Source organism: Glycine max, chromosome 18 (genome assembly GCF_000004515.6).
Source record: "Glycine max cultivar Williams 82 chromosome 18, Glycine_max_v4.0, whole genome shotgun sequence".
NCBI classification, from domain to species: Eukaryota; Viridiplantae; Streptophyta; class Magnoliopsida; order Fabales; family Fabaceae; genus Glycine; species Glycine max.
Genome location: NC_038254.2, coordinates 52,816,633 through 52,842,503, shown reverse-complemented (window position 1 = coordinate 52,842,503; position 25,871 = coordinate 52,816,633). Strand labels below are relative to the sequence as shown.

Below are 25,871 nucleotides of genomic sequence, written 5' to 3'. Positions count from 1 at the left end.
ACGGGTTCACACGAGCTTTTCTAGTTCAAAAGCCTAACTTGAATGTTCACATAAACACGCTTAATCGCTTATGTATGCAACGAAAAACACACCTAATCTCCCTCTCTCTTATTAGATCCTCGTTTTCTCTCTCTAACCCAAACGAAAATGCTAACGACTTTTACTACTCTAACGGACACGTTCCATGTAAATTCAGCACACCCCCACTTCACCAATTTAGCTCCTTTTTCATAAAAATCCTTGCTTTCCCTGTTGGGTCTGTTTCATTTTCATCTTCTGGTTTTGGATCATCTAGCACCAGACAGACATGGCTCTTGAGTCTGCTCCTGCTTCAGCTGACATCAGAGGAGTTCACACTCATGGTGGACGCTATGTTCAGTACAATATCTATGGAAACCTCTTTGAGGTCTCTAGGAAGTATGTTCCTCCTATTCGCCCTGTGGGAAGAGGAGCATATGGTATTGTTTGGTAAGGAAGAAACTTTTTTGTGGGGTTGAGCTTTTGTTTTGGCTGAATTCATTTGTTTTCTGTGTTGTTTTTGTTGTTTGTGAGGGTGTTTTGAGGATAAAGGGTTGCTCTTTTTTTAGCTATGTATGTATTGCTTGCATCTTGGGAGAAATTTTTGTATGGGTCCTGACCAATTTTCATGTGATATGTAACCAAGTTTTTCATTTTACCAGAAAGAATTAATAAAAACTTGGTATGTGTTACTTAGAAATTTTTCAGGACCATAAACATGTAGTGGTTCCGGACCATACAATAATTTCGCATCTTTTGGGGGTTTGGAACTCTTGGCTTTGAAAGCAAGGAAGTGGTTGCTGGTGGTGGTCAAAGGCCTTTTTGTTGATTTTGGATTTGATGTTTGAATGTTAGGGGAAGTTCAGAATATAGGTGATTGTTTATTTGAAGTAGATGTTTGACATGTATCTGTTATTTATGTGAATAGGGGATTGAAGTGATTTTGAAAATTTGTATTTTTTCTTCAATGCTTTTAATATGGGATTGATGTGATTCCTGAGCTGAATGTGAGTTATTGTGCTAAGATGATTGAGTTTCTTGAGTTTAAAAATATATTCTTTGTGATCATTGTTTGGGATTGATTGATTGGAGTAGAGTAATTGAAAGAGAATCAAGTTTTAGTCTTGTGGGTCTATTTAATCATGTATTCATATCTAGTTTCATGCGTTTCGGATTCTGCCTCATATTATCTTGTTATAGAGTTTAATTTACATTTGGCTGAAGCTACCTGATTGTGATAGCCAGGCTATTAGAATTTGGTGTACTTATTGGCACTGTAAATAACACAATCCTCATGATGTTCAGACTCATTAAACTGAAGATAATTTGTATCTTGTGGATGGTTTATTAAATTTGGTGTGTTAGGCAATGACCTATACTCATTAATATGGTTTTAGTTCTGTTATCAACAATGTGAGGGACAATGTTGTTTTTTCATTTTCTTTCAGTGCTGCTGTAAATGCAGAGACACGTGAAGAAGTTGCCATTAAGAAGGTTGGCAATGCATTTGACAACAGAATAGATGCCAAAAGGACTCTACGAGAAATTAAACTTCTTCGGCACATGGATCATGAAAATGTAATTTAAATAAACTTTTTTACTCACGTTCTCATATCTAAACCTTGTTTCCCCCATTTGTGTTGCTTATTTATTTATTTATTATACTTTTTATTTTTTATCTTACTTTTTTCTTCTCAAATTTGGATATTAAGGGAGTGCTCCATGTAGCACTATGGACTTTCCTATTTGACTTATTGTTGCCTCATATTTTGATTTCTTTGTTTCTGCTTCTTATTTTTTGGTTGTATCTGTCGTACTGCAACTATAGGCAAATTTTCCATAATTTACTAGTGATGAAGGTCCTTTTAAGCATAATTCTGTTGTTTGGCTTAAATTGGACATTTGCTTTAGTTCTCATAAGCATATCTATAATTTTCTAGAAGTACTAATTGATGTACTTTTGGTTACGCTTTCTATTGTGATAAATTCAAAACTCTTGAAAATTGCAACATATCAAAATATCTCTTCTGTGTATTCTGGCTTATGTTTTTAACTGATATCAAGATACATTGATAGAATAGAACTTTTACCTTTTGATATATTTACATTATATAATATATGCTTTTGATTACCATGTTTTTGGCTTACTCAGAAATTTATACCCTTCATAATATTTTATATCTAATTTTTCGAAAAAAGTTTTCTTCTTTTGTTTTCTAATTAGTATATTGTTAAACACGGATTTTGTGAGTCAGCACCTATTAAGAGTTGGTATTGGTGTTATATTTTCACTTTGTTTCATGGGAGCTTCCTGATTGGATTTTAATTCTACAATCATTATTAGAATTCAATTTGAAACAAGGCTGCTCACTTACCAATTACTTCTCTAATGCAGGTGATAGCCCTTAAAGACATTATACGACCACCACAGAGGGATAACTTCAATGATGTGTACATTGTTTATGAGTTAATGGATACTGATCTGCATCAAATAATTCGATCCAATCAACAATTGACTGATGATCATTGTCGGGTTAGCACTATTACCATTTCTTTTTGCATATGCCTTTTAAATTTAATGTCTACCATATTGAAAGATCTCTCGATTATTCTTCTTTTTAGTATTATCGCCAAATTGAAGCTCAAAAATATGTCTGAATTGGCTAATTAAAATTCCCAAGAGCTTTTGGCAGTTTTGAATTTTCTTATTTACTGTCTGGAATCTCCTTGGGCTCTCACCTTTTTGTTTTGAATTAAAAGAGTACTCATCATACATTGGTTTATATAACCAAAGATATTTATACTGTCTCACAGTGACTGATAAGATACATTTTCCAGTATTTTCTTTATCAGTTGCTACGAGGACTCAAATATGTACACTCAGCAAATGTTCTGCACCGTGATCTAAAGCCTAGCAACTTGCTACTGAATGCCAACTGTGATCTTAAGATTGCAGACTTTGGTCTCGCTAGAACTACATCTGAGACTGATTTCATGACTGAGTATGTGGTTACTCGGTGGTACCGAGCTCCAGAGTTACTTCTTAATTGCTCAGAATATACTGCTGCCATCGATATATGGTCTGTGGGTTGCATCCTTGGTGAAATCATAACAAGACAACCCCTATTTCCGGGGAAAGATTATGTTCATCAGCTCAGGCTGATTACAGAGGTATTAGCTAGTTGGAAATCCTGAATGATACTTTTTACATCTGGTTCCTGAATTGCAAACATTCTTTCATTTATTTTTATTTTTATTTTATAGATCAGAATGTTGGATCCACATGCAATTAAATAGAATGAGAGAAATTCTGTGTGGACCTTTAAATCAGGACAGAGAAGGCACAGAATTCAATGGATCAAAGTTAGGGTTTTGTTGTGAGAATTAAGGGTAAAAAATAGGGAAATTTTATTAAAAAGAATTAGTCAAACTGAAGAGGCATATGTGATAGGTGGGGGATTGATGGTCTGCAAGCAAAAGAATAAGGGTTAAAGAATTATCAGGCACTCAAAGAATAATACTCTTAAGGGCTGAGATTTGATTGTTATCCCAAGGATCCATAAAGACAAGTAAAGACAGCTGTAGAAATTGAGAATCTCCCTCAGTGTCATTAGGTTTTCACACCTAAGAGAAAGGGACTTATTATCTGTGCATCACAACATTAATGGCTAGGGTGTTTGCCTAAAAAAAAATTCTTCACTCATTCTAAACCAAAAACTAAGAACTTAAATGCATGGGGGGAAGGTAGGTTATGCATTTCCCCCTATAGATTGCAACTTCTTTCTCATTTTCATACTAAGTCTCCATGTTTAAAAAATGATTTAATTTTGACAAATTTCCTTGCTTTTAAAAAGCTCATAGGCTCACCTGATGACCATAGCCTTGGATTTCTACGAAGTGATAATGCTCGTAGATATGTGAGACAGCTTCCACAATATCCAAGGCAACAATTTGCTACTAGATTCCCAAGTATGTCTCCTGGTGCTGTTGATTTGTTAGAGAAGATGCTTGTCTTTGATCCAAATAGGCGCATTACAGGTAAAATGACATAATTTTTCTTCTCTTTCTTTTTGGGTACAACCTTTGTAATTTTATTTTATAAATTGCCCTTTTAAATCCATGTAGAGTTTGCTGACCTCTGCAAATTTCTTAAGTTAGAACAACCAAATCAATGACGAGGTTGTTATTGGTTAAATGGGTATACTCAGTTGCTTCTAACTGTAGTTTGTATTTCATCCTGTTCAAATATGCTTACCATGATTAACTTGCTATACCAAGCTCATAAAGTTGTAGCTGAAATCTGAATATGAAAGGAAAATGTATTAGTCTCTGATAACATTGAATACTAAATGTTGGTTACAATGAAAATAATAACAGTCAAAACCTTTTTCCACAATATGGGGTTGGTAACATGAATCAAATTATGCTACGGTGTTTTGTCCAAGACCAATTCCTCAGTGAGGCCATTTAATTCTGTCCATACCCTAATCGTTGGTTACAATTCAAACTAATTGGGTATCAAAAGAAAAATTTTCATCTCAATTATGTATTCTTTTTCTTTGTTTCTATTAATTTAAAAATGTTAAAAAATTAATATATCCAGAGCCTGTTAACTGCTTGTGATATGGTTGACCATTTTGGTCAAGATTCTATTGTTTCTTGAATGTTGACAATTTATCTGCAATAATCTTTTATAGCTGTTGGATTTTCTTTTTGTATATATTTTTATTAATCGTATGTTACTTATGATGCTTTGCAGTTAAAGAAGCTCTGTGTCACCCATACTTGGCACCTCTTCATGATATTAATGAGGAACCTGTTTGCGTTAGACCTTTCAGTTTTGATTTTGAGCAACCATCTTTCACTGAAGAAGATATCAAGGAACTCATCTGGAGAGAATCTGTGTTATTCAATCCTGATCCACCTATTTATTGAAATTTTGCATTTACTATCGTCTGTGCATAGTGAAAAATACTTTTTGACTGGATTACAACACTACCGAGGAGTTGTTGGTTCTCTACAGAAGTAATTAACGTATTGGATATACTGAGATTTTTTTGGTAAATTATATTTGAGATTTAATGAGGTTTTGTGAGGTGTATTTCATTTGATTATTATTTAACATTCTCGGATAATTTTATTGTTGAGGTGTACAATTGGAGTAATCAGAAGCCAATTAGCATTACTTTAAGGTTTCAGCAGGAATATCCATGGGCTCTGGCTCCTTGTTGCTTGTTGGTGTATTTCTATCCTTCAGCTTAGACTAGGACAAACACTTTAGTGCAGTTAACTGATTCAGTCAGTTTCTCCATCCTTTAGAATGTAGACACACAAATATTATGACAAGACACTGTATGGATCCAATTACAAGGTATGGGACTTGAGTCCTATATTGAAACTATGGGATTCTAGTGTAGGGTTTATATGTTTTTGGGCTTTTCAATTATGACAACTATATTTTGTGTAGTTCTCTCAAGGTTCTTATGAGAAATTTTTCATTTGTGGGGACCGACATTATCCTACTGTATGACATAAAATGCAACAGTTTGTTAGTGTTTGAAAATGTTTTCAGAAAATACCTTGGTTTGCTCAACTGTCATGATCACTCTTTGTAGTTTGTAGCCTTTTCAGTTTTGTGCCTAATTTGAATGAATAAGCATAGGATACTCACAGCAAGACTTAACCAGTAAATTTTGATTAATATTAGCTATGAAACTTGTAGCAGCATCAAGCCACCAAGTTCCATAAACGAGAGAAGAAAAGACAACCGTTCCATTTCTATAATTTGAAACACCATTCATTTCTTAACTTGAGAAATGTTTTTTTGATAATCTGAGAAGGACTATTCCTAAAACAATAACTTGCATAAACTACTACACTTCAACATATGTCATGGTGGTAGTACATTTCTTAAGCTCCACTATGTCAATAGGTAGATTATCTGCTGGGAAATCACATGCTGTGATCTTCTCCGGCCCTTGATCAGGTAACAGACCACAAGGTGGAGGGGTCACCCCACTCGTCATCCCTTCAATATCAGTGCAGGTCCAAGGCTGCTTCTTGGCCTTGGCTGCCATCCTTAGTGTCACATTTGCAATGCAGATTCCTGTAAAGGGGTCATTGGAGATTCCTTGAAACCTAGCAGCTATGGTCACATTTTCAGCCACAACATCTCTATAGTTGATGTTTTTGATCTCAGGCAAGGCATTAGGGTCATAGTGGCCATCAGCATGTGAGTTATAATCACCAGTCATCTTAAATGCCCATTTCATAGTATGCAAGGTCATTCTCTTCACATATATGTCCTTCACATACCCTCCTCTCCCTACTGCTGTCTTGATTCTGACACCTGATTCTGTTTGGATTGCTGTGATGTCCTCAGCTCTCACATCTTGGATTCCACCTGACATCTCACTTCCCAAGGCAATGGTTGCACTGTATGGTGAGATGCATGTTAGCCTTCTTATCACTAGCTGTTTGGTGGGCCACCCAAATTTTATGCCATACTCATCCCATCCACTCTTAACCGCCACACAGTCATCCCCAGAAACTATATAGCAATCTTCAATTCTTACATTTGTGCAAGAATCTGTTGAGAAAAAGATAAAAGAAAGAAACATAGGTAGAGCAAATATTAGCAATTCAAATCAAACTTTTATTCTTTGGTTACATTGTATCAAATGCTTGCTATCCATTGTTCTATATTTGAAGAATCTGAAGTTGATCATGAAATACTGACCTGGGTTGATGCCATCAGTGTTTGGAGATGTGACAGGAGCATAAATGGTGATGCCTTGCACAATAATATTGCTGCATAGTATCAAATCATTTGTTATTATAATATTCAAAGACAATAAGAGAGTAAAGTAGCTATATCAGTATATCTAATGACATTTTTTTATAAGACTTGAATACAAGTGAAGTGGGATTACCTGCTGTAAACTGGATGAACATTCCATGATGGGGAATTGAGTAGAGTTAGATTTGAGATTTGAATGTTGTCTGAGAACATTAATTCAATCAGGTATGGGCGAGTGTACTTCAACTTTTTCCTGTGAAATTGCTGCCACCAAAACTCACCCTGACCATCTATGGTGCCATTTTCACCTGTTAACAAAAAGGGTCATGATTGATATCATTTATCTATAATAATAATAATAGTAATAAGAGTTTAATATGTATGTACTATGAGTGTAAGTTTTTATATTGTCAATACAATAAAAATATTATAACTTAATTAACAAACTTACTATACTATGTATAGGGATTTATAATTGGATGACATCATAAAAAAAATTTAGATTCTCAGTACATATATTATTTATTTAAGTTATATTGTAGGTGAGTAAGTAAATTTTTGTAATTAGAACTGAAACAACCTTTGGATACATACAACTGAAACTATTTTCCCCTTTACCTGTGACAATAACATCAGTGAGGTTTGTTCCAAATATGAGGCTTGTGAATCTTCCTGCTGGTGCGTCTCTTCCTCTACCGTATGATGGGAGGGGTTCAAGCACAGGCCACTCAGTTATATCCTAAACCATTTCATTAATTCAATAAAAGAAAAAGAGTTGGCAGTAGTATACATGAAAGTGCCAAAAATGTGTCACACTTGGAACCGTTCTCCTAGATAACACAAGACAAGTGTGTAATGGACCACTCTATGGCACTCTTAAAATTGTTGTCTGGATGTGGGAATAGACCAAAAGTGGCCAGGGTAAAGAGGTTGTTGTGGGAGTCATTGGACTTTTGTGTATTGTTGAATTATTTAAGACTATTGCTCTCATGAACCTAATATTGCTCTCATATGCTCGGTAGAAAGTGGGGAATCTTGTGACACATTCTTTGCCTTTCATTTATTGGACATCTTCCCTTGTATGTAACTCACGTGAACCCCTTTAAAATTCTCTATTTCCATATTAAAAAATGAGTGATGAGTTTATGATAGTGACAAATAGTGGGGAAATTATTGTATTGTCTAGAACTGCGTCTATAATCAATCTTTACGTAATGCGTAACTTAAATTTTCAATTTATACTAAAAAATTAATAAACTTCAACTAACGTGAAAATTGACCGGAATCATAAACATGTGGTGGTTTCAGAACATGTAATAATTTCTCAATAACAAGAGGCTTGATACTCTTTGATGAATTAAAGATTTTGGGGGAAAAAAAAAATCAAAGAATACTGTTTGATTTTCTCCCAATTAAATCTCTTAAATGTCTGTATCATGCAACAAAATTGATGAAATCATAGAGCATATCTTAATGTATTTCATATCCTGTTTTGATCTGTCATCAGACTTTGGAAACAGTTCTAGCAAAATACTGCCAAAAGGAAAGGTGCAAGAACAGGCAGATGAAGCCAAGTGATTGGTACAGCAACACTTTCTTAAAAACCAGAGTCAGTAGAAAAAGAATCAACAAAAGATTTTGGTTCTACTTTCAAAGGCTTGTGAGCAATAATAACACTTTGAAAATTCAAATGCTGGACAGCAGTGATGTGAGAGACTTTATTATAATGTTCAAAAAACAGCATATTCTGACAGATGGAAGTCTCTGATCTAACATCAGTGTGGTGAAAATTTGTGGGGTAGCACAAATGATGGATTTTGAACAAACTTCACAATGTTTCAAAAAGCACAAAATGTACACACACTATGCCTTAAAACCTCATGTCTATGGTTAATTTGTCATCAAAGGAGTAGAAATGAGATACCTGAGAAGCAAGGAGAACAGCATCTTTGTCAAGATAGAGGGTGAAGTGACTAGTGAGGCTGAAGCTACCAGTGAGCCATTTTCCTGCAGGAACATAGAGCTGAGAGCCACCTTCAGAAGCATACTGACTCAGGTGACTTATTGCAGACTGAAATGCCTTTGTGTTGGATGTTTTTCCATCCCCAACACCACCAAAATCTGTCAATGCAGCACTGTGAGCTCTGCAGTTTATAGCATTGTACTCCAAGGAAGTGGTCACAACTTTGGCTTTTCTGCTCTCTACTCTCTCTGAACTCAGCAGTGCAACCAAAAGGATTGCAAAAAATGTTCTAATCACCTGCAAAAACAACACATCCATGAAAATAAAATTGTTAGAAAATGAAGCTACTAGTATATTCACTAAAGTAGTGTACATATTAAGAACAGAATGTGAGAATATTACTTAGAGTGGATAGAGTAAGAAAGGAGGAAAAAGGGTCTCACGTGTATCCTCGTGTGAGTTTTCCACAAGAGCCCCATTATAAGAAAAAGAACTTCGGAATTTTAGGTACGAGTGGAGAGTGAAGCCATGACAGTTATTTATAGTGGAACTTAAGTTATGGCCTCTAGGTTCATTGGTTTCTAAAACATAAAAATAGTATAAACTACACAAATTTCTTTTGTTTTTCTTGAAGCCAAAAAACATACCAGCACTGTATGTTCTTAGAGATTGCTATTTTTATGGGTACAAATTAAGTAATTGTCATTAGTAGGAGAATATTTGTCTAATGTGTGCTTATGATTCTCAAGGAATTAATCATCACTTTTGGTAGAAATTATTTCATGAATAATAAAAAAAGTAGGCATAACATACCAAAGAATGATAGTGCAATTCTTGATCTTTAATTGCAAATTTGACATGGGAGTTGTGTTTGACGTCATTCGTTCCACAAAATTGAGTGCATGCTTATTTTGTTTTCTTTATACTTTGAAGGATTTTCATAAACAGAACATGTTAAGGAAAATTCAAGTAGCTATTCTGTGAATTACGAACCCTTCATTTCTTTGTTTAGAATCTATCTTTTGCTTTCGTTTATGCTTTCTTTTTTTAGTAATTGATGAAGCGTTTGGTAACGAATTTTTTGGTCTCAGATATTTGTTAGAATTTATCAATATTCTATTACTGAAATTTCAAGTGAAACTTAAAACTGTTTAATTCCCAGCTTGAAATCTTTAGACAAACTTTCTTAGTCTCATATCTAACACAATCAACTTCAAAGTTGTGGTCCTATGAAGTGTTTATACGAAGGCTCGAGAAAAATTAGGTATGTTGAATTTGCATCTTCACTCTTGATCTATCAAATCCATGCTTCATCTCATCATCTCTGCTGTCACATTGGTCACGAGATGTTAACGGCACATCGTCAATTATTCTGTGGTAGAATTTCATTTTCCTATCTTATTATATATTGTGCCCACATGTTCTTGGTCTACACTTCATACATTTATGTTAAACGTATAGAATAAATGTTGTAACTCCATACAATTGTAGAGTTATCTGCATCTGGGGTTGTTGGCAAATGTAGGACTATGTAGGATAATGAGACGATTTTAGACTATAGTTCAACCATAACTAAAATTTTTTCCTGCTCTATATGTAACTTAAAATGGACACTAAATAAATTTTGAAACAAGAAATAAAAAAGAGCAAATTTTTAACATGAAAAACCTTTTAACATGACAAAAAAAATTTACTAAACCTAATTCAGAAAAGAATCTCTACTATATAATAGGATAGCAATATAAAGATGACTTTCATAAGAAACCTATTGTTAAGTTTTCTTTTTATTGCTCTTCTTTTGTAGGCTTTCTGTTTCTTGCTCTTACTAATTAAGAGTCTTGTCACTCCGAGTCAGTTTTTTTTTTTTTTTTTAAAGAAGGATGATTAATGGGTTCATGTGGTTACTACTTCAAACTTTGGATTAGGGATTCAATGTTTAATAGACAAAACTTAACAGAGTTATTGGTATTAATATTTAAATTTGTTTGGTAATTTACATTACAATCTTAACAAAAGAAAAAAAATGATTTTTATGATAAACAAAATTTGAACATTACAACTTTTGTTTTTCTATTTTATTACCAATACTAATGAATCTAAATACAAAATGAATTATTAAAAATGATTTTATATTCATTTTATAATTTCATTAAAAATCATTTTATACAACTCAAACTAAATAAATAATTTTAAAATTACTTTACATTTACTTATCTAAACGCAATGTATTATACATAATAATAATAATAATAATAATAATAATAATTGATTTTACATACTTAATTATTAAAAAAATATCTAAAATTTATAGAAAAATTATGTTGGATTATAGTTAGAATAATTTTGTTTAAAGTTAAAAACAAATATTTTTATATAAGTGTTTTTTAAAAAACAAATAGATAGAATTTGCTTCTTAAGTAAATAATTATTTAAAAAAACAATTTAAACAAATATATTATAAAATAGAAAGCCATTATTTTTTTATTTAACAAATATATTTATCTAAATGAGATGGGACCAAGTGGGCCCAGAAGGTTTCACTTTATTGGAGTTCTCACTTTTTGGTATTTGGTCTCGTGAGTGTCCCTCAACCCGACCCTTGCCGACCCTCTTCACGGGTGCACAAATCCTATGCCCGTCTCAATCTCAATTCTCAGCACCACCTCTTTCTGCTTCAGCCGCTAACTATATTTCAAACAAAATTACTAAATCCCCACCATGTAATGTGTGGGATTAGGTTAAAAAAAGAGAGAAATGAAGAGAATTTTTTTTAAAAATGTGATAAGTAACACACAAAAAAAGTAAAAGTGAGGATATATGTATAGTCTAATTATAAAATAGTATATTATAAAGTAAATACTTTGATAGTCTGGTTAGATTTACTTAATATTTAAAAGTTGATTATCCCTTATTCAACTTTAATATTGTGGATTAAATTTAGAGTGTTTGTGTTGCGGTTTGGTTTAGTATCAAGCATAAAATAAACATTCCAACCATTTTCATTAGATCGCTTGGCTTATTTTTACTTCTACCTAATATCAACTTCAGTTGTTACTTTTTTTTTTTCTTTGAAGAGTAATCAAGTATTTGATTTCATTAAACTTGGAATTTAATATTGTAAAAAGTTTAAATATTTTTGTTATGTGTATGTATTTATGTTGCATTTGGAAAGATAACTTATTGCTCATAATAATTTTATTCGTCCAGAACAAATTACTTTTCTTTAAAGATATTCATTGTCCATAAAAAAATGTTAGAATATATTTAGTTTTATTTTAAATTAAAAATTTAATTTTAATACACTATTAGCAAAGAATTTACACACAAACTAATTATTAATATTTTTTAGAATAATTATTACCTAAATCTGCATAAGCTAATAATTATATATTATGTAACATTCTATAATTAAATGATAATATAAAAAAATTTACACTATGCATATATTAAAGTTAAATTCAACATTAAAATACCCAATGCTATATTATTTAATTGTTTGATTAATAGCTAAGTGGTAGGGTCTTTCTTTGGTTTATTAGGCTTCTGGAGGATATAATATTACATATGTTGAAACTTTTCTTTTCCACTCAGTCACTCACGAGTCACAAACGCATTCATCCATGGTCGCACACACCTCCCTTAGTGGGTCTTTGTGGATGTGATTCCATGAAGATGACACCTTTTTCTCTTCAAAACCATCACGAGAGCCCCTTCTGTTCCTTTTCTTGATGCACTAAATTGTACTCTTGTCAGAATTTATATTAATCTAATTTTAGTGTAGACTCTTTTTATATATATCTATATAATGGATAAGGAGATTAAATCAATTATTAACTATTTGAAAATGATATTATTAATTTGTCTTTTTCAAGGAGCAATGACCTCTTGGATTGGGTGGCTGAGAAGAGAAACACATGACAAAGGGTTGGGTACTCTTAATTAAACAACGAGAAATCTTGGTCGGTAGTGGAACTAACGTAATTTTCCATAATCCAAACACTAGAACACGTTTAAGATTCTCACATACGGTTTAGGTGTTATATTATCGTTGTTATGATAGGCAAAAGTGACAATATATATTAATAACTTTTTTTTTTTTAAAGAAGGTTAGCAACACATTCTATTTAACATGCATATTCTTTTTTTATTTGAAATTTATTAAAAATTATAGATTCATGAGAATCTCTTATTTTATAAAATAAGCTGGGTGTTTTTTTTTTCTGTATATTTAATTAAAATAAATTATCTTTTCAGTCCTTAAATTTTTTATTTTTAGTTCCTTAGTTTTTTTTTACCATTCTTACTTTTAGTATTTTAACATTTTTTCCATCTTTATTTTTAATCCTTTCAAGGAACTAAAAATCAAGAAAAATAAATTAAAAGACTAAAAATAGTTTAAAAAGTTCAAAGACAATTTTTTTATTTAAAAAAAGTTTAAAAACTAAAAAATAGTAGATTTATTTAATTTTATATATATATATACATACCAGAAATAGGCTTGCTTTAGGAGTAAGATAAAGACAGTGCAGCGTATATGGCTACAAATGGTTATCTTTTCTCTTGTGACGATGACGATGATTATCCAATGGAATCAAAATTTAGTGCCTTCATGTTAACAAGGATATGAATGATTTTAAACTGTAAATTAAATTGTTTTACATAACTTATCAAATTTTGCAGGATATGGTGGGAAATAGTTTAATTTAAATTTTAATTATATACTGATCACTGTTTTTGGGTGAAGCAGTAATTGATCATTTTATCCTTACTAAATAATATATTTAATATAATAATTTAAATGAGTTTCAGACATTAAATTCAATAATATATAAATCAATTAAAATATCTCACTTTTATAATAGTTTAATTAATTATTTTATTTTTAAATTAGATCCATTTTATTTGAATAAACTTATTTTATATTTTTGAAGGTTCCCAAGACAGTGATATAGGGACCGTTTTATTTTGTCTTTTCAAAGATGTGCTCGTGACTTATTGTTTTACGCCTAGGGGAAAATAAACTACCCTTGAGTTATAAAGAATTCTTGATAGGGAAAATATACTAGAAATTCAAAATGAAAGTTAGAATATACCTTAGTTGATTGCTAAAATTAGCCAATCCAACAAAGATAACCTTGGTGTGGATCCTTGAGTGATTCCTATTTTACTTTTTAACTTACTAAATAATTACATTAAATTATGTTAAATTTTAACGAAATTCAGCCAATAATTTTTTACCTGCATAATAACGTTACTGATTATTTCAACAAAATAATTGTATAAAACTCGATCAAATTTATATAGTTAAACAACACTATATATTGTAAATAAACTATTGCATGATTGTAATTCAAATGTTATCCCTGTAAAAAAAAAGTAGAAGTAACAACTCAATAGAACATAGTAGATCGAAGAATGAAGTCTCAGCTAAAACTTGACCAAAACAAGAGGGAGCCATGTATCCTTAATCTAAAACTTGTGCACCATCTATGTTAGTTGAATTTGTGGCCCCTTCAAAGTCATAAGCAGAGGTAGGAAATATACAGGTAGGAAGTGTCCCTCCCATACCAAATTTAAGAGGGAGACATTAAAACTAGATGAAGCTTGGATTGGCATGCATGGTAACTATCATTTGTTTGCAATTGAACCAATATTGTGCTTAATTAACCTTAAAAGGTCTGAAATAATGTGTACTTAACTTTTGATTTCGTTGAAGGCACAATGTAAGACCTAGAGATAAGGTAGTAGTTTGACAAAAACATAGTCATCAACATGAAACTCAACCTCTCTGATTTTGATCTACAAATTTTCAATTTGAGCCCAAGTTAGAAAGAAATCACATTGCTGAAATCACCGTTGGATGTCAAAGGGTAACATCCCAAAAAGAACAAGGTATAATATAAGGGATCACAATCATAAAGGACCTTAAAAGGAGATTTACTACCGATGGAAGTTTGAAATAAGCTGTGCTGATGTGGGACTTGGATATTTCCCAATACACCCCCTTCACGCCCGTGAACCACAAATGGTGGGTGCTCGTCTCAGCGGAAGCGAAGGCGAGGTCCCAGGGTTAGAGCCGACTCTAATACCATGTTAGATTTCATCTTAAAACCAATTGGCTTTAAGTGAAGTTGTCCAACAGATATATAAGCTGCACTCTAAAGATTGAGGCAGCTGATGTGGGACTTGGGTATTTCTCAATACACCACCTTGGAAGTGAAGGGGGTGTATTGGGAAATACCCAAGTCCCACATCAGCTGCCTCAATCCTTGGAGTACAACTTATATATCTGTTGGACAACTTCACTTAATATCAATTAGATTTAAGATGAAATCTAACATGGTATCAGAGCAGGTTCTGACCCTGGGATCTCGTCTTTGCTTCCGCTGCGACGAGCACCCACCATTTGTGGTTCACGCACCAAGCCCAATAAGTGCTGGACATGAAGGGGATGTATTGGGAAATACCCAAATCCCACATCAGTTGTACTTCATGCATAATATATATGGTGTCCTGCAATTTAAATAGATGTTACAAAAAAAAAGAGAGCAAAGGAATGAAATCTTCTACAACTTGGGGGTTGTCAATAGAGAAAAATATGGTTGATTCACCATTGTGATCGCACTTACCATTTTGTAGATAAAAACTTGAACAAAATCCTACGTTACTAGCCTTCCGTTTATCACACATTCATATTTGCATGTAGCTCCAGTTTGTTAATCTTTCCACTGCTCCCATAAATGTGTTGGATATTTGTCTAAATCATAATTATGTTGGATTTGGGTTTCGAAAGTGTGGTGACGGTGAGTGTGCTAGAGAAAACAAAAAGAAAAAGTATGTCTAGTGAAGTAATAACGTTAGATGTTACTTTGTGTTTTGGCTGTAATCGGGTTTTTGAGTTCACGAGTGTGATTTAAAAAGACCATAATATAGTGAGAGTGTTGGCTATAATTGTGTTTTGGGTTCACGAGTGTTATTTAGAAAGACTATATAAATATGCTGATTTTGATAGGTAAAGCTTGTTTTGATGGAATAGCCTAATTATCCAACCGCAAAAAAATATTTGATATTAGTGATGATAATGTCCAACAGTCATATATATATATATAGCTTTGGCCAAGATGGGTAGCGACAGAATTGCGAGGGAACAATTTCATGGATAAAATAATTTCAACTTGTGGCAAAGACATAGTGAAAGTGAAGGATATCCTAGAATTTGTGTAAGCGAGATTGTATTAAACACTTGACAGCAAAGAGAATAAACCGGTGATGTCAGATGATGACGAAGAAAATCTAAAGATGAAAAGTCGTAATCCCCTAGAGATACATATGAAGTTATGAAAACTATTAGCCAGAAATTGTCATAATTAGAGATGATCTTAAGTATTGGTGTGAAAATTGAAGATGAAGATAAAGTGATTATTTCTCAATGGGGACTTGTTTATGCTCTATGAATCATCCTTCTTTATTGTCTAAATTTAGAGTGAGTTGTTGCACTTTAATTTGCTTTATTAAACTCGGATGATACATCATGCATGGTTTTCGGCTTGAACATACGTTGGAGGGTACACAAAGTGGTACTTGTATGAACAAAATCCCAAGTTCGAGCTTGTTGGATATGCATATTTTTTGTCAAGATAGTGCATAATGCATAAATATGAAAAAAGGGTTATACATGTTGTAAAATAGTTTTATATAATTATTCAGTTATTTAATCTGAAATTATTATTTATGACAAATTTATTAATTTTTTTATAAAATTATCTTAAAAATCATATTAACAATAATTTATGATTTAATGATTGAATAAAATTAAGTAAATCACCCTTAAATTCAATGCATATAAGTTGACTGTTTTCATGGAATAAATTTCTTTGGGCTATAAAAAGACCCAGTTGCGATTAGTTTACAAACCAGATACTCACTTTGGGTTTTGAGCATTGTTGGGCACCAAAAATAGCTTTTAGCCCATGAACCAAATTGGGATTATCTTGCTTTGGGCTCGTGTGAATGTGTTTGAGACTTTGTGGAGACCCACAGTACATAGTTTCTCTTGATAGAGTAAGTAAATCATAGTCCCCAATTAAAAAATATCGCTTAAAATTTAAATAGTTACATACTTTAATATATATAATTGTATTTAATAGTAATTTTAATTAATAATTTTTCAATGATTATAACACTTTGATTTTTTATTAGCATAGGTAAGGCTCTCAAGCTTATAAATTCCTTTGACTAACTTATAAATTAAAATAAATTTATTTGATACATAAACTAATTAAGCTAGTTAGCTTATGAAAAATAAATTGGCTAGCTTAAGCCTATTAGCTTTTTTTCTTATACTTGAGATAAAAAAAAGAGTATTTTTTCTTCTTATATTTAAAATTGGAGAGTATAAGTTTTTAGATAACTTATCGGTTAATTTTATCCAACATAACATAAATGTTGAGAAATCAATAATTTTTTTTTTATCATTTTCATAAGAACAGATCATTGATTTTTGAACTCAAAAAGGGAAAAGTTATTTATAGAAATGTAACGCATGGGAGCTAAATGTTGTTATCAAATTCAATGGGCAAGTCGTCTGAAATATGTTGAGCTTTCTGTCAAGAGTTTCGCGGCCATGATCACATACGACATGACTCTATAGCTGCTGTATAGCTTTCCGCACTTAGTTGCCACAAAAGAAAATCTCCATTTAGTGTTTATTTGACGAATTAGTTTCTTTGATTTGCCCTTGAGTTAAGTTGAACGTGAATTGGTTGTGTTTTTATTCGACGAATTGTGCTTGAATTAGGATTAGTCTCACCTCTTTAGATACATTATTAATTGGTAGTATATTTCACACACAAATAAAATATTAATTGTTAATATATATATATATATATTGGATATTTTTGGATTTTTATAGGTTAATGTATCACAACATAAAAAATTACTTTTCAAAATGATCTTATGTGTGGTCTAACAAGAAAGATAAACTTGAAAAGCTCAGTGAATCGAACATCATTCACTTCGCATGACTAATCAATAATCCTCACTAAATGCTTCATTCATGAATTATGCGCTGCCATTTTAGTAAAAAAACCAAACAATATAAAAATGCAACCAGTTCTTATTTAATATTATTTTTTGTCAAATAACCATTCATCTCTCAATTAAGTGTCTAAATCAATGCAAAAACATTTCACAGTTTGCTCTCTCTCATTATAACTATCTGAATTCCATAATTAAAGTAATATATTTTTCAAATACATCATCAATTTCAATCACTGTTTGTGGTTAAAAGTCAATCACTAGCAATTTTTTTTTTACTCAAACTACTATTATCACCAAAGTTGAAGTCGAACCATGTGTGAAAGATCTTAAACACTTGTTCAAATATTTAAAATCTTAAATATCTATTCAAATCTTTAATTTAAGATCTTTCAAAATTTAGTTATTAACTCCAATTTTGACAACAATAACTTTTAGTTAGAAAACTTTTTAGTTTCGACTTTTAACCACAACGACAAAATATAGTTATTGAAGCGGGAGAGGTATTTGGAAGACATTTTACATTAATTGTGAATTTAATAATTTAGAATAGAAGCGGGCAAACTGCAAAATGTTTTTGTATTGGCATGTTCACTTAATTGAGACAAATATGCAATGTAGAAAAATTTATATAAAACAAGAATTGATTGTAGTGTTCGGAATGTTTTAGTTATTTAGTAAAAAAGGGAGACCATAATCTATGGATGAATACATTTTATGGGAATTAACTGTTCATGTGGAGTATACGCCTATCATGTCATTGAGATTTTCAAGTTTATTTTCACTCTTAGACCACACAAAACCGTACCATTTTTAAAGGAAAATTTCGTTGTTGTAATAAATAAACTAAAAAGATTAAAATGACTTTCACTTCATGTTTTAGCAAATATTTATAGAGATTTAACGACTAAAAGTAAATTATCTCCATATTATAACTAAAACAAAAAAAAATATATTAAAAAAATTAAAACAAAATAACAATAATAATTTTTTTAGAGGGACCAAAAGTCAAATGAAAAATTTTTCGAAACAAAAAATAAAAAACAACAGCCCATAAGTCATTTAATTAAGTTAACTATTTTTTTCTTATAAATGGTAATTTTTTTATGAAGGTTGGAATTAGGTATTTGATTTAGTTGTGCCAGTGATAATTATAAATATATAATAAAAGTACAAATAGAAAAACTTAACCATGAATGTGACATTCACAGTCACTTATGACCTATATAGTTAGAAACATTTTCAATTTTTCACTTAAAACTTTTAGAACTCATAAAGTGAAAAATTAAAATTGTTTTAATTTTTTAATTCTTTAAAAATGGATAAAAAATGATGAAAATCTATTTTTTTTTCTACATCAATTTTAATGACCTTTTAACATTGATTATGACGCGTGATGATAATCGGTTTCGTTGAAAGCCTTAGGCCCTTTAACATCGGTTGAACAATTGTTTTTGAAGGATATGGATATGAAGCCGGGCACGGTGAAAAGTTTTTTTTTTTCATTAGATAGCTGGTAGAACCGCAGGATCGATAAAGATTTGCTCCTTGAATTTGGTTGGAGATTCTAATAAAAAGGGAGTGAAATACTAAAAAAAAGACGTATTGGATTCAGTAAAACAGACAATGATTACCATGCCGTAAGGTGATCAGGATATGAAACTCGTATTTTACTTGCATAAGAACCTACAAAAACCTGTTGCTTGATCTGCAATTTAAAACCAACTCGCACATTGGTGACACATACGAACATTTTGTTTTATATGCAGGAATTGAAAATAGGTATCAAAATTTACAATATTTACACATGTGATTAATCAACTGAGTTAGATACATTAATATACAAACATTTTTATTGAACAAAACTTCCTCAGTCATGCTAAGTACATATATAGTAAAAAAAACTAGCTACAATTTGACAGAGTTCAGTTCAATTCCGGCGTGGAATGTACTTGTGAATAAAAAAGGTCTCCATCATTTGCCAATTGAAAGTTTTTGTTTTTGCTCCAGTCTTTCGAAATGTTGGGTATATATTACTACTTTCTATCAACTCCAACTCCAGAGGTTATATAATTCTTGTGATGCATGCTCTAGAGGTTGTTGACTTGTAACCCGTGACTTATTTCTCGATCTTCAATGATCATTTTCACATTTTTTTTTTATATATTTGGACCTGATTTTCTTCTCTAACATATGCTCTGCAAGAAGCGCATGAGCTTTAATTTTGTAAGATTAGAGTCCCTTGCTCGCTCTTTTCTATGCACGAGAGTCATGACTATGTAAGCTACTAGCTAGATTAATTGATATCTCTAAATCTATGTTAAGTTCATTGTTTATTAGATAGAGAATTTATGAAATTGTTTCATATGGATAGATGATGAACTTCTGCACCAATTCATGTGCAGCGAGACAATCTGAATAATCTCTTAAAAGATGAGACAACAAAGTTAAAGGAAGAAAATAAAAAAAAGATGTATGCCCACGAAAGAATATGGAATTAAAGCAAATAGTTAATTAATACGTGAGTTATTGTAAATTTTTTCCACCGATAAAAAAATAATAGTGACGAGGGTGAGATTAAAATGATAGTAATTAAAGAAAAATTAAGAGACTCTGCCAGACCAGATATGGAGCCTATAGTGGTAAAGGAGTGGCCAAGCGGCCATTTTCATTTTTAAGTTTAGGTCATCTAAGTGTTCAACCCCAACTCTTACTTTCAATTGGACTAAACGAAATTAAATGTTAGCATTTTAAACTTTTTAATACTTTTTTTATCCGCTAATTAAATTTAAAGTGGATCTAGACATAAATTATGCTGAAAAAGAAAACACCAAATACTAAGTGCTATTTGTTAGGAACAAAATGTAAAAGGATGGCCTGGACCGATATCTATTTTTTAAACTACATCTTAATTAAAAATTAAAAAAAATGTAAAATGAGATTTATAAAAAAAACAAGAGATTCGTGCAGTTTTATGAATTATGTTTTGTACTTATTAACATTTTTCTACTAATTAATACACGGAGAGAATTAAATATAAACATGATTCGGAATTTAATTTGATAGGAAAATAACAGAAAAATTATACTGTTGGTATTAGTAAAATATTTAATTAATATAATATAATAGATATATAAATACTTATTTATTTTAGATATATAAATATCTATTTATTTTAAATATTTTATAAGTATTTATTATTTTCCTATCACATCATACATTTTATAATTTTTTTTACTTCTCTTTTCTCTCTCTGTTTTTAAGTTTCATATAATATTATGAGTGTTTATAAATCATTTTTCTTGGCTGATTCCAAAAATCTAATAAAGAAAGTTGTGGCTCCGACAAAATTTCTTACGGATGACCACTCAAAATCCACCCTCCATTTTTGTCCTATTATAAACTCTCATAAGCAGAAACATTTTTTTAATCGATATTTTTAATAAAACTAACAAATTAATATTTATCAATAAAAAATCTATAATTATTCGTTACCGGAGACTGCCCTACTTAAGGTATATATATGTTCGACCTAAGTTTGTTACGCTAGCTACATACTCAGGAAGGAATGCTACCTTAACTCTAAGAGGACCATGACACCAATTTTATTTATTTTATAAGATTTTTTATGAGTAAGAAAAAATCATCAAAAACTTCTTTATTTTACGTGCAAAATTCTTAGTTTGAGATAATATAACATCTTTACATATATGTATGTGTTATAGTGCCGCGCTTGTAAATATTTTAATGATTAAGTTACATTGATATCAGTTCAATATCAAAATTATTTTTTTCAAATTAAGAAAACATATAGATTTTTAAAATATAATAAAAAAAATAAAAGAAGTTTCTTTATGATATTTTATGTATTTGTTCACTCCAAATAGCCTAACTCCACATATAGAGATACTTGATGGTCTTCCCCTTTTAGATCTGGGGGAAGGAGGCGAGGACTTTGTTCTGAATTGGAGACCAACCTAGTTATGATGTTTTCCTATTAGTTATGAGATTCCATCTTTTTTTTTTGGTCAAATTATTAGATGGTTTTTGTCTACTACTTGTTCATGGTCACCAGACCAATCTCTACACAATATGACATTAAGTGTTATTAATTATTTTTTAAAATAAAAAATTTAAATACATGTCACATGAAATTTAATCGAAATTATTAACATGTGGTGATCTAAAATTATCTAATAATTTCTCATTTGCTTCACATAACAGTTCCTTCCATAAATGGCCTTAAATAAACTGATAATGGTCCATTATTACTTGTCAAGGAGTTTTAGTAGTGTATAATCTTGGAGTATATGATAATTATTAAGAGAGTTCATAAAATAGGTCGTAAGTATAAGAGGGACATCCAATACTATTCATCAAAAACAAAATAAATTCCAACACTAGTCTTTTATATTCCATCTCATAAGTATTGTGTAAAAAGAAAATTAAGTTTTAAAATAAGCATTATTTTAGTTTTTAATGTAATATTTATTATTTTTCTTGGTTTATATCCCTAATAAAATTATTAATTGACAACAAAAAGTATAAATAAATTAATGATAATAAAGTTAATTTTATACAATTATTATTTTTTCGTCTATTTAATTATTCACTTTCCTTGGTTTGTGTAAAAAAAATAATTAAAACGACACTTATAACGGGACATATGGATTGTTATTATTATTATAGAAACAACGTAATGTCTTCATACAAGTGGATATTCCAAAGGTAGGTTCATATATATTTTATTAAAAGTAAAAATCACTATTTAAGAACGTGTTATTAATGTCAAGATTCATTTTTGTGCATTTTTTATTATAAAAATGGAAGTAGCTTAAGTAATGAGATGTAATAATGGTTTGGAAAATATATGAAAATAAAAATAATAGAAGACATTTGTAATCTTAAACCAAAAAAAAAATTTAAACATTATTTTTAGTCTTGATTGAATTTTAAATTAAGGGATATGGATTTTGTAAGGTTGAGAAAATAAAATTTAAGGTTTCCTTAAAATTGTCAGTCGTCACGTCTCCTCATAAAAACCCTAGCAAACGTGGAACCCATGCAACATGAGCTTTGACACGCATGCCTCAATCGTCATCGCCTACAGTCGCAGATATTGAGAGCAATTTCCTCTTTTCCATTTGGAAAATGTTAGACTTCATATATTTTTGAACGTTAAGGTGATAAATAATGATGATGGAAAATAATAATAAAATGACGTAAAGTAATTAGGATAATTAAAAGCAAATTCTCAAATCTAGATTCTAGAATACGCGGAGTTGCCTTTAAAATCACCCATTTACTTGCTCTAGTCACTCGTTGCTACCCTTTGTTTCATTTCTCTCTTCAAGCTAAGAGATTAGTAATCCATCTTTTTCTTTCCTTCTCCCATCACTCATAATGATGAATAGTGTCACAAAAGATTTTCCTAATGAAACTTCCACCAATTCAACTACTTCAAAAGGGCTTGATTTTTATCAGAAGCCAACAACTAGCCCCAAGGCAATGCTAAATTCAAAAGTTTACATTTTTTTTTACATTTCAAAATTAATTTTAAGTTCTTTTGTTTCCTTTCAATTTTTGTTCAAACTTATATTTTTTTCATTAGCCATTTAATTTATTATTATTTTCTTCCAAGTTACTATTACTTCATTCTATTTAATTTGAATATTTGATTCTCTACATTTCGTTTTCTTTATCTTAACCTTCCAATTAATCAAGGAATAAAAAACTATGATTAATCTAAAATTTGTTCAAGAGATAAGTAAAATTCAACCAAGAATTACTTCCATCAAGAATCAAGTTGAGACACTACCTAACATTCAATCTTAACTCAGCACATTAACTATGTGTCCAATCATTGATTTTTACATTTCATTTTAGCTTCTATTATCAATTTATTAAGTTAAAATTTTACAATTTGATTCTGCCAAGATTAATTTAATATATGTTTTGCTTACAAGTCTAGATATTCATTCTCTCGAAGTTATCTTTTTTATTGCAGTAAAAATAAAAAAAGAAAAAAAGTCCTTAACATTGCACACATATTTGTAAATTTATATAAAAAAAATATTTTTTTAATAATTAATAATGAATATTCTATTTTATTTGATAAAAAAACTAGACATTTAAAAGTGCGGAAAAATTAATAAGTAATTTAAATTAAAACACATAATTTGTAGTGGATTAAAATTCAAAATTTTAAAATCAAAATCAAATTAACATGACTAGAATTACAACTAATACTCTTAAAACTAACCGTGTGTTTACTTTATGGATTAAAAGTTGATTCCCAGGAACCAAAGTGAGAATATTATTTATCTTTGTTACAAGTTTTGAAAAATTATTCCGTATTATTGATTTTCAAAAATGTTATAATTTTTATTTATATCATATTTTCCTACACTTTTATTCTATGAGAAAATGATATCCACATGGAATAAGAGAAAACATTTCCTAAAATATCCTTTTTTATTTTAATTTAAAATTTTAAAACATATTCGAAAAAAGTTAAAATGTAATGAAACAGATTGTTAAATAAATCCAGAAATAACATGTGATGCGGGGAAATATAACATGATACTACATTGAAACAAAAGTCTCCTAATATATGATTAGAATAAAAAGTATTGGAAATTATGTACTGATAATGACTTATGTTATTTAATTAAATGATTCAAGGTCAAATCTTGACTTTAAATATTGAATATTGAATAAATTATGTTGAAAGATAAATATTTATTTATTTTAGGTATACTTATGATCTCCAATATAGATTTATCATTACTTTTGATGATGAATGTAATTTGTATCAATATCATGATCAAGAAAGAAAATATTGGACTATGAGAATTTTTATTGTGTCCCCCATTAATTTGGGAGTATTGATACGGATTCACGAAGAATCAAACTGTATTATTATGTTATTTTAAAATTTAATGATAGTTTGAAATAGGAACTTTAATTTTAAAAAAAAAATTAACAAAAGATTAATTTAAAGCAAAAAAAAAAAAGGATATGCCAATTAGTATAATAACAAGTAACACAATATGACAACAAATCAAGAAAATTATAAAAAAAAGTCCACAATTTTAAAATTTTGAATTCCATCCTTAATTATCGTTTTTAAAGTCTTTATATTTTACGAATTTTAGGTATTTTATATAATTCTCTTAAAGTGCGTTTGAATAAAGAATTTTAACTGAAAAAAGTAATTTATCAAAAAATGTAAAATTATTTAATCTAAAATTCATTGTTTGGATGCTTATTTATGAAGAATTTAAATTTTTAGAATTTTAAAACAAAATTTTAAACAACTAAAAATATAAAATTTTAATTTCTTTCTAATACGTGAGAAATTAAAATTTTCTTCTTCTATAGAAACTGGCACCACATCGCAACCTCGCTTTCTCTCTCAAGTTTGTCTCTCTTGGACCTCTAGCTCCAACTCCCTCTTCCCCTTCTTCAAACCCTACATCCTCCATTGTCGCCGCCTCATGCGGCTCCACGTGTCCTCTCCCACCTCCTCCACCCCCCACCACCTTCGATGAGACCATATTCTTCAACAGTAGGGACCATTATGCCAACCTTGCGACGAACCTCCTCCTCGATTTCACCCTTTTTTGGCTCCCCCGACCCTTGCTACGGTATCATGCGCCATGTACCTATGCTATGTGTTCACCAACCTCCCCGTGATCGTGATCTTAGACCTGACGGAGCAGGATTATAACGACTTTGACTACAACATGATCAAGGATATGCATGTCGTGTCGTGCTTCATCAAAGAGTGGGGTGACATCGTCATAATGCTCAAGGACGACACCAAGGTTGATCTCAGGAGTTTTCCCAAGTTCAGAGAGATCGCCAAGTATTGCCTCGCTATGGCTCAAAAACCCTTCATCCTGATCGAAACTAGACCCAAAGCCTTCTAGGTCCAAACATAAAATTTTGAAAATGAAAAAATTTAATTTCTTTATCCTAACACAGAATTTTAAAAATGAAAGAATTTCAATTAAAACATTAGAAATTCTTTAGAATTTTAAATAGCCTCAT

General features: G+C 30.6%; 2 protein-coding genes across 2 annotated transcripts; one reads left to right on the top strand and one right to left on the bottom strand.

The window, feature by feature from the left end:
• The first annotated feature begins 154 nt into the window (after positions 1-154).
• Positions 155-5,108, top strand: LOC100815697 (mitogen-activated protein kinase). Its single transcript, NM_001255284.2, has 6 exons — positions 155-468; positions 1,467-1,596; positions 2,414-2,551; positions 2,857-3,189; positions 3,873-4,056; positions 4,778-5,108. Exons 1-6 carry the CDS (start codon positions 308-310, stop codon positions 4,951-4,953), a joined length of 1,122 nt encoding a protein of 373 aa, NP_001242213.2. The 5' UTR covers positions 155-307; the 3' UTR covers positions 4,954-5,108.
• Positions 5,109-5,697: 589 nt separating this feature from the next.
• Positions 5,698-9,531, bottom strand: LOC100816232 (probable polygalacturonase). Its single transcript, XM_003552363.5, has 6 exons — positions 9,224-9,531; positions 8,742-9,077; positions 7,436-7,556; positions 6,951-7,125; positions 6,758-6,828; positions 5,698-6,607 (listed from the first exon to the last, which is right to left on the bottom strand). Exons 1-6 carry the CDS (start codon positions 9,257-9,259, stop codon positions 5,892-5,894), a joined length of 1,455 nt encoding a protein of 484 aa, XP_003552411.1. The 5' UTR covers positions 9,260-9,531; the 3' UTR covers positions 5,698-5,891.
• Between the last annotated feature and the right edge of the window lie 16,340 nt (positions 9,532-25,871).